This window comes from Argentina silus, assembly GCF_951799395.1.
Source record: "Argentina silus genome assembly, chromosome: 18".
In the NCBI taxonomy this organism is placed as follows: Eukaryota; Metazoa; Chordata; class Actinopteri; order Argentiniformes; family Argentinidae; genus Argentina; species Argentina silus.
In genome coordinates, this window is record NC_139672.1 from 5543027 (window position 1) to 5559622 (window position 16596).

General features: G+C 41.5%; 1 protein-coding gene across 1 annotated transcript in view; it reads left to right on the plus strand.

The window, feature by feature from the left end:
- Positions 1-16596, plus strand: part of st6galnac3 (ST6 (alpha-N-acetyl-neuraminyl-2,3-beta-galactosyl-1,3)-N-acetylgalactosaminide alpha-2,6-sialyltransferase 3) — a gene marked incomplete at its 3' end in the record, with an annotated part of 34660 nt that overhangs the window by 13492 nt on the left and 4572 nt on the right. The window contains exons 2-3 of the mRNA XM_083689800.1: positions 2469-2663; positions 7261-7670. Coding sequence (XP_083545926.1) covers positions 2469-2663; positions 7261-7670 — 605 coding nt within the window. The remainder of the gene's footprint in view (positions 1-2468; positions 2664-7260; positions 7671-16596) is intronic.

Below are 16596 nucleotides of genomic sequence, written 5' to 3' on the forward strand. Positions count from 1 at the left end.
CATTTCTGGGACGTCATACTTGACCGGTACATACTCCACGCTACAAGCATACACCTACAGAAATGTGACATTGACATCTCTGTAAACAGCACAGCTTTTGTCTTTGTTGAGTGATTTTGCGGCGGGACAGCGAGACCAGTTTGAGGCTTTTGAAAGGGCAGCCTTAAATGTGACAGGTGTCTCTCAGTCATATAAGCACGATATTCAGTGAAAGAGGAAACATTTGCAGATGAGAGCTCAGAGCCAAGTGTGACACTTGAGGGGAGGGAGAAGTTCAAAATTGAAACATTTTATATGGTCATCGATAAGCTAGTGGCATGCCTTGAACATCGCTTGGACGCTTACAAGCGTTTGACCAGTCTCTTTGGAGTTCTGTTTATGTCAGATTAGGTCTCTAACAGTGATGTCATAGTGGAAGGTAAATGCACTCTCCGCTGCATATCCATCAGACCTGGACATAAACTTTGCCAATGAACTCATCCAATTCAAGTCTATCATGTCTGACTCTGAGAGTGCGTTGCATGCAGTTAATCTGCAGTCAGTGTTCCCCAATGTTTTTGTGGCACTTCAGATTTTTCTAACTTTGCCAGTGGCAAACTGCCAGGGTGAGTGGACTTCTTCCCTTTTAGGCAGAATAAAAAATGAACTGCGGAGTAGCGTGTGCCAAACCCGTCTTAGCTCATTGTCACTGTCAATAGAGTCTGACCTTGTCAGACAGCTAGATTTTGATGATCTAGTGGATGATTTTGCAAGGAGGAAGGCAAGAAAGACACCAATATAGGAAAGCGGGGGGGGGGGGGGGGACATGTGCCCAGGGGCCTCACAGGACCATGATCCAGCCCTGCTCTCAGCCCACTCCGAGCCCACCAATCGGCCTGCACTTTGACACATAATTTCCCAGTGATTTGTGGCTAGATTGAAATCTGAGGAAAGGGGAAGGAGATTTTCTGTCCTTTTTTCTTCTGTCCTGTGAACAGATGAGACTGACATTGCACTGCAGACAGAGGTCTATTTTCCCATTGTGGGTTTCCGAGGGGCCGACGCCATCTCCTATCTCCTATCTCCTATCATGGTACCCCATTCCATCCGCTGCACAGCATTTTCAGTGACAGACAAAGTTATCTGAAGAGCTGAAAGTCCACAGTGTTTAAGTATTTCCTTTCAAATTCAGAATGAAATGTCCCAAAACATTGAGAGCGCATTATTTTTTCAGAGAGAGCTGTACCACTTAGAATATCTCAAGAACAGCGAACCGAAAAGTCGTTTTCCTTTAAACATTCCTCTGTCCCGTATTTTGTTAGGCATTCGGGCTGAGATCAAAGCAGAGCCTCCTTTCTTTTTTTATCAAAGATGGTATGCCATGAAATAAGACACAGTGATGTAACTTACATGCAATTGTTAAAAAAAAAATTCTGATAGTTTTGTCAGTGCAGTAAATGGTCATTTCTTTTCATCCATTCCATCCGTTCATACAACATCCTCCCTGTGTTTGATCAAGCTCTGAGAGAGACGCAGACTCCAACCCCCCTGAGACGTTTGATGTCGGAGATCAGAGCTGGTGGTGGCGAAGGCAGATTGTTTGACAGGCAACCCATTATCCCACCGCAGATTGAATCCTCTTGCCATCAGATAACTTCAAAGAACCTACAAACGGCACCTTTACAAATGTGACGTTTCCCACCCTTGTTTGGTGCTGCACACTGCCAACGTTTGATCACTATTGAGGCTCCCATCTCTGGTGGAAAATATCTATCATCACCTAGGGTTCAAGATAACAGATACAGTGTCATGCAAAACTAATTTCTTCCGAGACTGATTACATTTTCCCTCCCCATCTCTCTCCTCTCTTTGCTGTGCACTGATCTCTATTTTTACCCTGCGTACAGCATCTCTTCTTGGAGACCTTTCCCCGTCCTCTAGCTGTTATGCATTATTCATCCTAACTCACAACTCTTTTCTGCAGAGTCGTAATTCTTCCAGCTCAAAGATGATCATTTTGTGTTTAGCAACAGATGAAACAATAATGCAGCTTTACTTTATTGTGGGAGGCGTTGAGACAGATAAGTAGATTATTGTATCTATGCATGGTGGATGAATCCTAATCCACTCCTATATGGAAAATGACGTCAACTTCGCAATTGTGCTGCGTCAGCTCTTTTTGAAGTGTGCACAATGTTGCCTCTATGAGATATTAGGTGCAAGGAGGAGAAGCTCAGCTCCAATGAGCAGGGATTAAGTATTCATGGGTGTGAATGGATTTTCTCCTCCTTCGATGTGTTTGAGTTCCTGGTGAAGGCTGGAACAAGACTAAAAGCATTTTTCAGTATTCTCTCAGTGATTGCTTGGGTATCTTCTGTTGAGTTTTGATTGAAAGTGAATTGAAAATAAGTTATGGACAACTAAGGGCTGTCTATTATTGACAACATACAGTACTGGTTGATTTTAACCCCATCCTCTGTTCTCCTCAGAAGAAGTCGGTCATCGCCACCAGTCTGATAGCGGTGGTGTCGCTGTTCGTGGTGGTGGTGAATTACTCAGAGAAGCCCTACTTCCTCCTGCAGCCCGTCTTCGGCCAGACGTTCAGCAGCCACTGGATGTTCTCCAGGCAATCACACAAGGCCTTCAAACCCCATCTGGGCTATGTTAGCATCCCCAAACAGGAGGTGAGGGTGCACGCACGAACACACCCACACACACAAACAAACACACATGCATGCATGCACGCACGCACGCACAACACACACACACACACACACACACACACACACACACACACACACACACACACACACACACAACAGAGACAAATGAATGCATTACAAACACATACATACACACATATACTCATGCCTTGCATGGAATCATAAAACCAGGATTTCTTCCCTTATACAATGCATGATTCATAACCATCCATTAGCTTTAATGAATGTTTGGTACATAACCTCTGACTCACCTGTGACTTGATATGCTACTGAAAATGATTTTTTAATACAATGCCATGCCATTACCTCCTCCTAATGGATTTTCTTTGTATTCGTTTTGTGTGATGGATTTGAAACAGCGCTGTTTGATGTCTTCAAAGTTATTATTCTTTTGTAATTCCAAAGACCCATGTCCGTGATCCCATTCTTCTCACATCAAACAGCCCTGCGCTGGATATTCCCAGCACAATTTATGGAAATTGAAATATTGTTAATTCACAACAAAATGTAAAACTGAGCAGCACGCTTGTTGTTTTCTGGAGGGAATAGAATTGGAACTGAATTCATAGATATTGCATATGTATTCACACACACACAGCTCATATATGTTTCAGATAGAGACATACATGCAATTGGAACATGTTCAGTGGATGTAAATTGAACTGTGCAACTGTGAACTTGAGTTCTCCGTGGACATACAGCAGCAGGTTTCGGGTTGTCTTATTGGTTTCCCTCTCTGATGAAAAGAGGATGTCTTATTTTCCCTGAGCCTGTATCATTAGATTGATGTCGAGCATCATCCTCTGACACAGGAGAGTTCCATACAACGCCACAGGCCCAGAAGCAATCACACATTACACCAATCCCTACCATTGCACCTCCTTCTGGGCCTCAGACTAGCCCAGACAAGCCTGCTTAAATCACTTTGCCCCCTCTCCCCCTTGGATGTTTATGTAAATCTGGTAAAAGACTGGCAGGAGCAGCAAAAGAAATAGGGCTCCTTTCTTTCTCTTTTACAGTTCTCTACCTCTTGAGTTCTCTATTGAGTAATAGGACTGGGCTGTGAGTGGTCTGAAAGTTAATGTCAGCAGCAGACGTGTTAGGCATGCCTCTGGAATCATAAAAGATAGAGGTGATTCTCGTAGGGTGTTGGTCAGAGCAATGCCCTTGTGCTAGGTGTCATAAGTGATTATGTCTCTGGTGAAAGTTTGCTGTGTAAGCTGTCAACACTTGTTAGGCGGCCGTTAACACACTACAAAGTGACAACGGTTTCATCATGGATAGTTTTGTGCTCTTGTGTCATCCATTCATGGTCAGGTTTTTCATGTTCGGGGGTTATAAGCTGTTATAAGCTCTCTAATATGCATGGGAATTAGGAATGCTGTGTGAGTGGTAAATCCTTATTTTCCTGATTTGATTGAGTCTGTCTATCAGGGTTATGAATTGCTCCCACTCCACATTTCATGAGAAATTGAAAACATTGGTCTTGTCAGACTTCTCCGAAACCTTTGCATATACAAGCATATACAGCCATCACTGTCTGTGACAGAAACTCAATATTTCCATTTAGACTTCAATTGTAGAAATCTGGCCTTTTGAAATGTAAACAATGATCAAGAAGAAACTGACTTGGCATTTTTTGGGTGAGATTTGAATCATAAATATACAGGCCGAAGGTTTACAGTAGAGGTATGTTATTATAAACCAAACACTGGAAAAATAAAATGTTGTTAATATTTAACAAGGGACACTCCTTACATATATATGTATATGTTATAGCATTTTAGAAGTATAAATAGTATTTGGGTTTTAACAAGATAAATGTTAAAGCACTTACGATTAATTGGGGTATCACTGCACTTTTCAGAGCTCGACACCAGGGGTAACATTAAATCAGCCCCGTGTGGAGCCGGCCACATTAATGTAATAATTATCGCTTATTAATGAATCATGTTTGGAGCATCCTAATGAATCTCAAGGTTAAGTACGCCCCCCCCCCCCCCCCCAACAGCATTAATTAATGACGGATCATGTCCCCTGCGTTAAGCCTGGTTTGATAACCCACTTTATCTTTTAACACGTAAAAACGTTAAAACCAGAGCTGTAAGTGGAGAGTATATTTTGTGGTCATTAGTTCAGGCAAAATTCATGGCAATTATTAAGCTGCATGGCATTTGGACACTTGACATGTAGGAACAAAATGCTCTTTCATAACATGAATACTACTCTACAGTATACCTCTAATTTCGCTAGAATTTCATGTCTTGTACTGTGTTGTGATGTCTATATCTATGTCTGACTGATTTACAGTAAGATGAAGGTGAAGCATTAAAATAGAAAGACAGATGCCAGTTGCAGGGCATAGCAGGTGAACAGGTCTCCAGTCACACAGGGTTAACAGTGTACATTCCCAACCAGCCATTGTTCCCTATGAAGCAGAGTCAATCTGTACTATGTGCTGAAAGGCAAGTGAAATGGAGTTCTGAGAGGCACTGAGAGTGGCTGCTAATGGGCCAACCATCGACAGCTCAAGGCCACAATGATGTGTGTTTCAACTATCACATCAGCGAAAGCTAGATAGTTCAGACCCTAAGACCTTTTCTTCAAAGAGCCTAGATAATATACTGTAGTAGGGTGTTATACTGGTGCTCCACTGGTTGCACTTTACAGAGTTATGCAGCTTGAAATCATCTTCTGTCACACTTTCTACACTCACGGAGCACTTTATTAGAACACTATACTAATGCTGGGTAGGGCCTCCCTTTATTAGAACACTATACTAATACTGGGTAGGGTCTCCCTTTATTAGGAACACTATACTAATACTGGGTAGGGCCTCCCTTTATTAGAACACTATACTAATACTGGGTAGGGTCTCCCTTTATTAGGAACACTATACTAATACTGGGTAGGGCCTCCCTTTGCTCTCAAAACAGCCTAAATTCTTTGTGGCATTGATTCCACAAGATGTTGGAAACATTCCTTTGAGATTCTGGTCCATGATGACATGATCTACCACATCCCAAAGGTGGTCTATTAGATTCAGATCCGGTGACTGGGAAGGCCACTGAAGAACACTGAACTCATTGTCATGTTCATGAAACCAATTTGAGACAACTTTTGCTTTGTAACATGGTGCATTATCATGCTGGAAGTAGCCATTAGAAGATGGGTAAATTGTGGCCATGAAGGGATGAACATGTTCAGCAACAATACTCAAATAGGCTGTGGCATTCAAGCGATGATTGATTGGTATTAACGGGCGCAAAGTGTGCCAAGAAAACATTCCCCACAACACTACACCACCTCCATTTACATTTTTTACATTTATGGCATTTAGCAGACGCCTTTATCCAAAGCGACTGACAACAAATACATTTGTTTAAGTAAGTGAATCATCTATCCATCAGTCATCATAACAAAGTAATCAATGCTCGGACCAGGGGCCATAGGCAGTCACAATGCTAGAAGGAAGGATTTTTATTTTTTTATTATTAACATGAGAGAAACATGTACATGGGGATAATGGGGGTGAAGAGGTCTTTAGGAGGGACCGTTAAGATGTAGCCTGAAGAGATGGGTCTTCAATCTACGGCGGAAGATTGGTAGTGAACCTCCACCATGAGAAGGTGTACAGGTGTTCCTAATAAAGTGTACAGTGTCTCAACCATTCAGTAAATGTATGTACATTCTTGACTAATGATAGCTGCCATGGATCGTACCACGCATAAGACATGGAATGCACTTACTGCAATGCATAAATGGTATTGATCACTACGGCACTTACTGCAATGGTATTGATCATCTACGGAATGCATTCTGGAGTTTTGTTTGTGCAAACCTCTCTTGATTGATGATTGAATATGATTGATGGTGAGATTGTGCCAGCAAGCCATTTCCAAGGTTGTAGTAATGTCCTTATTTTACATATCCCCATAAAGGATTATAAATTCAAATACACATCAGTTTTACTCTTCACAATGCAAGTCACACAAAGTGCTTGTGAATGTGTGTGTGAAAGTATTGACTGAAGTTTGTCCTTATCCATAGACTCATTATAGCCAAATAGGTGATTTAATAGGTGAAGTAATTTGGGTGAACTATTCCTTTAAGTATGTTTCATCTTATCAAAACAAGCCAAGCATATTAGCTTCAATTAAATAAATCTTCCATTTCATAGTCACGGTAAGGGCTTGTGCACTTGAAGGCGTAGAGGGGTTTTTCTCTTTCTTGGCAGAGCTTAGTAAAAAGCAATTACTGAAGGTTCACTACAAATCCTCTCAATGCACAAAGTCCGAATGAATGACACGACTTCCTTTTGCTCCCATAATGCAAAGCTTCAGTACTGTGGTTTGCCACACACTCCTATTTGAAGACATATTTTTCTATTGGAAGCTCAAAGTGGCCATATTTGATAAAGCGTGTTATATCTGAATGTAATGGCATATATTTTCATATAAAATAATTGTCTTCTAATGCCCCATTGGAATCAATAGCATGTAACAACAGCTAATAACAGTAGTAATAACATATATCACCCTCCTCTTTCCCCCCTCAGCCCCTGAAGCTGCACTGTGAGGTGTGCAGCATCGTATCCAGCTCAGGCCAGATGCTGGGTCAGGCTGCAGGCCTGGAGATCGACCGTTCCTCGTGTATCTGGCGTATGAACAACGCGCCCACACGGGGCTTTGAGCAGGACGTGGGACGCAGGACCACCCTGAGGGTGGTCTCCCACACCAGTGTGCCCCTGCTGCTCCAGAAGCCCCAGTACTTCTTCGGCCAAGCCAACAACACGGTCTACGTGGTATGGGGGCCCCTCAGGAACATGAGGAAGGACGGCAAGGGCATCGTGTACAACATGCTGCGTCAGGCGGCCGAGAACTACCCGCAGACACGCATCTACGTCACCACGGAAGACAGGATGAACTACTGTGACATGGTGTTCAAGAAGGAGACGGGCAAAGACAGGTGAGAGTGGTGCCCAGGGCATGATTGTACTCAGTGTGTGTCTATGTGGTTGTTGTGTTCTTGTAACAATACGGTATGGAAATCGATACTTCACAAACTGCAGAATGTAAACGAAACTGTGGACACTTGTCATTTTTGGAGACAGTCTCATTGTGGTGATTGCTTGCAAAATAGAGTCAGCGCTGGGGGAACAAGCTTCCCACTGCTGTCATGACTGCAGAATCACTACCTATCTTCTGCCGTAGATTGACCCATCTCTTCAAGCTACATCTTAACTGTCTCTCCTAAAGACCTCTTCATCCCCACTACCCCCTGTACAAGTTTCTCTCCTGTAAAAATTACTTTTTAATTACTTTTTAAAAAGTAATTATTCCTTCTTCTAGCATTGGGACTGCCAATAGCCCCTGGTCCTACCATAGATTACTTTTTCTTATGATGACTGATGGATAGATAATTCACTTACTTAAACAAATGTATTTGTTGTAAGTCTCTTTGGATAAAGGCATCTGCTAAATGCCATACATGTAAATGGTTAGGGTTATGGTTAGGGTCAGCACTGTAGCTTATTCATGGTAAATTACAGTAAATTACTAAATGTACCTTATCAGTAAACCTTGGGACAAATCAGAATATATTTAATGTTTGTTACCTACTGTACTTTTGCTAGCAGTCATAACAGTGACGTCCGTCTCCAAACATAGTGTCTCCAGTTGTGTTTACATTCTGCAGTTTGTGACATACTGACTTTCATAATGTATACCGACCTAAGTACATTTTGAAACCATTATGCATTGTTTTCAGGGTTAGTTCAATCATATTTTAGCTGAATAACCTCTCACACCTTTGCAACAGAAAACCTCCCACACATATTTTCTGGGTTAGTCCCTCAGTCATGTTTTATTGACGTGGTTGACCTTATTGATATTGCAGGTCTTTTGTACGCTCTGTACCTGTCTCTTTTCAGTGCCTTCCAGAAACTGTTATCCAGTCATTTTATGTAACAACCTCTAGTGGGTGTGTTTGCCTGGCTGGAAGCCATTTTGAAGGATGAGACTCTTTGATGAGACCTTTCAGATGTGTATTGGCGGTAGATCCCAGCTAAATGTTGGTATACCAGGGAATTCAAGTCAATGTAGTGGTATGCTTCAGGCAGTCTACAGTTTGCTTCTATTTAGCCCCACTGCAGCAGGCTTCAAACAACTCCATTGACTGTATCTTGGCTCCTTGTATAATAGCACATACAAAGCAGAAAAATGATTCAAGCCAAAGGTTAATGTTCAGATTAGCCGAATTGTGTGGCATGCTTTTGGGGATGTTAATCACAATGTTTTAAGTCTGGTTGGAGACAGAAGAAGGAGAGTAAGGATTGTGCACCCTTAGAGATACAGCAACTTGCTTACAATACAGCACCTTAGCTTCTAGCTATTTCCCGGTAGCAGAGTAAATGGTTATAATGAGAACCACACTTGTCCCATCATTGTTTGAAATGGACCTGTGTTTCTCAGCCTGCCTTCCATTCACCATCACAACCTCTGCTGCTCCCACATGTAATTAAGACCTGCTTAACTTCTTAAGAGGATTAAGATGTACAACAATAAGCAGGACATTCATTCCATTTTAATTCCATTGTCATATTCCGATTCACGAGGCTAGCGTTGACAGCATAATTATGTAGAGGGTTGGCCTGGCGTCCCCGAGATCTGTATACTTGTAATGCACATACTGTACAGATCCGGGACTACGCTAGTATAGCGTCACCCAGGGAGAAGAGTCTCAGTGGATCTAATTTTTCCAAAGTGTTGTGGCAATGCCTCATTGCTGATTGGGAACAGAGGTGCGACAGCGTGGCTGATCAAGCCCACAGTGAGAGGCTGTGCCAGGGCTGAGGTAGGGGGCTGTCTCTCTGTGTGCTACCTCTGACAGATAATTAGAGTCCAGGGAAACTCTGCAATCTGCCTCACAGCTCACATCAATGCTTCACTGACAGCGGTTATACCTAATGATATCTTCTGCCAGAGACAGGTGCGATACCACCTATCGCTACATTGAAAAAGTGAAATATCAAGAGAAGCTCTGCAGCCCCCCCCCCCCCCCCCCCCCGCTCAAACACACACACACACACACACACACACACTCTTTCAGCTGTCTATGCGCCTCTCACTATGTTGTTTGTGTGTTGACTGTGTTCACTTCGCCACACACTGCATAGCGCCGGTGGAGATAATCATCAGGCTCACCGTAGACAGGGCAGCATGATCGAACGCAGCTCGGATTATCTCTCTTTCTGCTTATCTGAAGTATCTTGATTGGAACTAAATGGACAGCATGTCGTGCTACAGCACTTAATTTCAGATTCATTTTGTTCTTTACTGCTGTTTAAATGGGATTGACAGTCACTTTAATGCATGTGTCATGCATCTACATAGTTGCATACCAACCAGGGTGCTGTGTTATCAGGCCTTGTTGCATTTAGCTGTCGGACCAGCAAGGCCCGGTTAGTTGCAGTAGATAACAGTGTTATAGCACAGCGCTTAAATCACACTGTCACATTACAACATTGCCACCTGGGCCCCCGTGACCTGGGTCTGTGCTCCCTAGCCAACTGCTCAGTCATCTCTCAATGTGTGTGTGTGTGTGTGTGTGTGTGTGTGTGTGTGTGTGTGTGTTTGTGTGTGTGTGTGTGTGTGTGTGTGTGTGTGTGTGTGTGTGTGTGTGTGTGTGTGTGTGTGTGTGTGTGTGTGTGTGTGTTTGTTTTCCAAGATAACACAGCCACAGGCCTCAGTTCACAACAGTATTTTTTTTTTAAATGAGACACGAACACATAGTCTAAGACTGTTCTTAGTGAAATGAATTTTTCAACAGTAATCCATCATAATGAATGACTCACTATATCCGGGGATGCACTTAATGTCAAATGTCACTCTTTGGCCTCAAAATATGTTTTTATGGGATGTTTTTATGGTCTATATTTATTTATTTGTCTATATTTAGTCATGAATATCATGATGAACTCACAGCAGTTACATAATCCCGGTCCATAATCCCTAAACGTCCGGTTTAAGAGTAAGTGTGCACCCCTGGCAGGGCTCTCTGACCCCATCTGATTTAAGATTAAAATACATTTATGTCACTAAGTGTTCAGTGGTCTGAACTCTGGCGTGGATGATTACAGTCAATCTCAGCTCGCACTAAAAAAAAAAAACATCTGTACGCTTCGATGTTTAGATTACTTTCCAGTACAGTACATGGACAATATACGGTTTTCAGAGCACATAACACAGGTGTGTTTTTATCTATAATTGCTTTGCATTGTGGATGTCAAGGGGAGTAAAAAACAATACATGTGGTCCTCCTCCCTATAGGGTTGTTCTAGGCTTGTTGAGGAGAGTAGATTGAAACAAAATCATGCTGTCATGGGAGCAGAATGCCACCAGGGGAGGCTGGTTGAGGTTGAAATTGGAGGACAGGCTCTTTGTAATGCATGGAATGGAATGAGGAATGGTATTAAACACGTGTGTTTGATACCATTCCTCATTTCGTTCCATGCAGTACACTGAGCCTGTCCTCCTATTTCTACCTCCACCAGCCTCCACTGAATGCCACATAATGGCAATTTCATACTTATCAGGCTACACCATCAGATAGAACAGTGGGATTCATTGTGGTTGTCCCTGCATGAGAGAGTTAGAGAAAAGATGTACTGTGTCTCAGATTCAGCAGACGCACCACATTATGAGCATATAATTCAATTACATGACTGTGTTATAAGTCTGTTATTGCTGTGACATTACATTTCAAGTTAATCCGAAACAAATTACATTTACAAAAAATGTGCATCTACCCATAACGGTCTCCTAGAGCACTAAACCAAAAGTAAAAAAATCAAGGACTCAAAAAAAAGAAAACCTCAGAAAAAAACGGTCTTCTCAGAATTGAAAGATGGAATGTGTCTGCAGCCACCCATTGGCAGTGTTCTTAGAATGACCCCATCTGAGAAAGAAATGAGGCGATTATTGAGCGGCTAGGAGGCAATTGTCAGCAGAAGATGTTGTGAAGCCTTTGTGAGGCTATTTGCATGATGCTAGCAGTAGTGTAATGATACAATGATGATGTAAGAAGAACTAATACAGGACAGCCACATTGGTATATGCGTGTGTGGTGTGCTAGTGATGTCCTACCCCTATAGGATTTCATTTTCAAGTCATTTATTTTATTTAACCAGTATAGTCCACACAGAAATACATGTCACTGTTTTCTAGAGAGTACTGAGACCCATCAAATGAATAAGAAACATACAAGTTACATAATAATGAATATTGCTTTGAGTATTGCTGTTAATATTGCCATCCTTGCTACGAAAGCTAATTCCTCAATTATCTAGGGGTCGCAGGGAAGGTGTCCATTTGAGCAGTGACACAGGTAGGCATGGCGTGTTAGCCTTGAGTGCGAGAGGTAGTAAACGCATTTTATGCTCTGTTTCACTGTGTGAATCAACGCCGCTGGCCACCGCGTTCAAACCCACACACCTGCTTCGCTAGTCATGTAATGACCCGAATGTGATTAGGCATAATTAGATCAACTGCCTGTTTGGCTTGAGAAAAACTGCCTACACAGAGACAATAGTGTCAGCCTTGCTATATAGCCTATACAATATTGTTTTCAGAGGCTCATAAAGAGGAATCACATAAAAACTAGCCTGCAGGGTAGATTACAAGGTTGAGAATGTTTCACACGTGTGTTATAAATCTTTACCTCCTGCTCTTTCCCATCTCTCTCACCAACTTAATGTTTGACATTTAAAGTGCAGCAAGTGCAGAATGTTAAGCCTCTCAGCAGGTCAGGCTAGCTTGACCCCTCTCTGTCTCAAGAGATCCTCCACCTCACACACAGACTTTGTATCTCTGGCCCTGTAATGCATAGACCTCTGTAGCACTTTATTTGGATTGTCCCAAATAGATGGTTTGTAGATTCCACTAACTGATGATGTTCAGTAGATGTTCAACAACATTTCAACAAACTATCCACTAACCCTAACCTTAATCCTTATCCTAATCCTAAACTTAACCCAAAACTTAACCTTAATCCTTAACCTTACCCTTACTCTAATCCTAAACCTAACCATTACTCTAACCCTAAACCTAACCATTACTCTAACCCTAAGCACAACAGAGTTGCAGTTGATAGTCTGTTGATAGTTTGAGCAACTGTAGATCATCTATATGGGACTATACAAATGAAGTGTCACCTAGACCTCTACATTGGTTAGAAATGAGATAATAATACATTCTTATCTGTATTAAATTACACTGCATTTATAGGCATCTACATTTTAACATTTAGAGACCTTGGTTTGCTCTTTAACTTCAAACTAGTGGACTAGGCTATTCTCAATTGCATGACAGCATAAAAGGATGGGTGTACAAATATAATTCTGTAATTCAATGCTCTCTTGTATTTGACATCAATAGGGCATTCATTGATGGATCTAATTTCAGTGTTAAAAGAAATTCAATGAATGGTTGTCATTTTCCCTTGGCACAATGTAGTCATGGATGTAATACATTCTGTCAGTGATGTGTGTGTTCCGTTATGTATTTGAACAAGTCACTTTATATTACAGTCATAGAACGCTCCAGAATGTGAAATGGGAGCAATCACTTTTTGGCAGCTGAATTAAAATCTGCTTGTAAAATTGTCAAGCCGACATCTCGCAAAACTGTGAATAGAACTTCACTGGCGCGCTATCTCACAGTCTCTCTAATTCGACAACAACAACAAAAAGAATTCAATCGTTTGCTCAACAGACACTGGCTTTTGAATGTTTTTGAAGTGGCGAAACGGCTTTCATTGCCTTGCATTGTGTTTTTTATTTCACACGCATTGAAATACAAAATCATAGTAATCCAAAAAATACACTTTTTTTTTCTATGTCTGGCTTGTGTGAAAATTCATGTTTTGCTGTCTGTGAAATAGATGTCTTTCTAAAGTGGTTGATGGTTCCCTTAGAAAGAGATACTGTAGTATTTGGTATTGGACACTGCTTGTTCAGACTGAATGAAGTTTGCCTTGAAAGTAAACAACAGTTTGGAGGTTAGAGAGGAGGGCTACAGTAGGAAGGTTGCAGATTTGAATCCCAGAGTGATCCTGAAATTCATACACATGTATGTATGTGTGAATATGCAATGTGTGTCTTGGGTTGGGTCTTGAGGCCTCAACATGATAAGATCCGTTGTAAAAAATCAATAATGTAAACCAACCTGAAGGGAATTGTCAAATTGCCGAATGGGTTAATAATATGCTTAACATAATGATGAAAAATTATACATATTTTGCCTCAATACTCTGTATGAACATATAATTGATCTTTTTGCATGCTATTAGGATGATTAGTGTTGCAGCCATGTTGAAAGCACAAACATGTCGAGCTACAGCTGGGTGTACTACAATGCCATGAGTCTTTCATATGAGAAGAACCAGAAGAAGGTTTTTCACCCCTTTATTAGGGCCATAATTAATTTTCTGTTAGCCAGGCATAAATCTCTGCATTAAGAGGAGTCCAAGTGGGTCTTAAGGACAGCCTAGAGAGCTTAATTCTAACATATGATTATTGGAGTTCTCTGGTGAATCACTCCCTTATGTTCAGTTCTCAGAGGTGCAAATCCACAGGAATGGATTTTCTTTTAATTATTCAAGACTACAACCGGGATTTATTGATTATTGAGCTTTAAGTCAACAATGATATGTGCCTGAATGTGTGATTGTGGATGTAATGCCTTTGTCGTTGTCCTCATCCTTAGAGGCATCTCTTCTAGCCTGCTTTGCTAATTTGGGATACTTATTTCCAGTGTTCTCAGAGATTGTCTTTGCATTGACAGGTTGAATAGACCATGGTTTTCAGCTTGTTCGGTTTTAAGTGTGTTTGTTTTCTGTCCCGTTGTTGGATTTCAAGTATACCGTTTATAAAGAATACTGAATTGACAGCATAACAGATAATTCATGGTTTCGACACGCTGAAAGGATATAAACCATAGAAAAGTTGGTAGCACTTTATTTCACAACACCGTTTTGGTAATGACCATTTTGCTATGTCGTTTTCCAGCAAATACTTGGTCATTTGTGTACCATCAAATAGAGTGCAGTTAAAAAGTTGTCTGAAGAGAACTGCTGTGAAGTATGCAGATGTCTCCTCTCAAACCACAGTGACAGTAGAATGCATCAGCAAATGGAAGCAGTCATACAATGTCCTGTATTTTATGCTCGAGGTCATGTTGGGGTTTAGCGGGAGCATTTTGAGATACTGTAAGCCTACATTGTTTATGCCTCTATGGTATAATGGAAGCTTTTAGAGCCTGGTTTGTAAAAAGCTAAAAACAGCTCCTCGTGTACTCTATGGCAATGTGTTGTTGTTGTAACTATGGACAATGGTTGTTGTCAGGTGAGTCAGCTGACCTGTTTCCAATAAGCCCTGGCACATACTGATACCTTATCACACCGTACATGTGGTAGTGGCCCACACATACATATCTACATATAAATAGACCTAGACTAAGCAAATATACCAGGCATGTGCTAATTTTCACATCACACTGGAAAGGCTTTTTAGAGTGGTCATTCAACATTTTCATTGTTTTTTTTTAAAAACGCGAAGCAAAACAATGTTATCTTTCACATTTTTTAATCAAAAAAGTACAAATTCTCAGGGGAGTGTGGTAGGAGTGATTGTGACAGGGGTTTTATCTTTCGGCATTAACTGTGTGAAATAACTATCAACTAATTCTTTTTAGCCGGCTTTTGACTTCCCCTCAATTTTCACAGTTATTTCGAGGCAGAAAGATGAACCCAATTAAAATAATGAATGGGAGTGATATTGCATTGCAAAAAAAGACACACATCATTTTGCTCCTTTGCAGAATAGTTCGCCTCCCCTGTGGCCAAAAACAAAGAATATCTTTTGTTTCAAGTCTTTCAGAACAGAAATAGAATACTAATTTCTTGTGAAGCATACATTAATACCAGTATAGCCAGACTTATTCATGCTGTCTTCTTTTGTAGGGCTTAAGACCAGAGGCACACCTTACACTTAGTTCTCAAAGCAGAGCATGCTTTGAATACCAGCTCCAAATCACATCATTAATATGCTCACGGTACAGAGCACCTTGCTGCCATTTCATACATGTGCTGCATATGGTTCATTTCTTAGATCCCAAACTGGCTTATAATGTAAGAGATCTCCTCTCAACTTTAGAAGCCGTTTCCTTCAATTCCTTGCATTCCCACCACCGTGCTACGAAATTAATGAGTGAAAAACTGCTGGGGTGGTGGTGGGCATAAAAGCATCAGATTGACTTTCTCCGCAGAGAGAATTATTAAAGGCCTCTGTGCCAGCCATATAGAGATCAGTGAAGGAGTCCTGGGCGCCTTGCTGAGGGTTTGATGCATATTACCATGGAGGAATCTGTTGCCATAAGGATACACAACGATACAGGAGGGTGGCGGAGGAAAAAATATGTTTTTTGGCTCTTCTCATTTAGCACCATCTGGTCAGGCATTTGGAATGTTTCCTTTTTTGTAAACAGGAGGATGGAATAAATGCTTGGACCTCAGTCAACATTGTGAGTGTGGTGTGAGTTCTGTGGGCTTGGGGCTGGGACGTTGACAAATGCTGAATTCACATGGGGAATGTCAATGGAGATATAGTGCAGGGGGAGATTGGAGACTGAGAGGTTCTATCGAGCCAGACCTTTGGGATCGTGCAGAGGAGTAAATCGTAGTGCCTTGAGCATCGTTATTGAGCATCACCATCGTTAGCCATGAGTTGTTCCTCTTTTTGACTTTTTTTCTACTCCAAATGGGGTGACACTGAACCAAGACAGGAACTGATATTGTCCATATATTCAGTGTGGCACAAAGTGTCAAATGCCTGAGC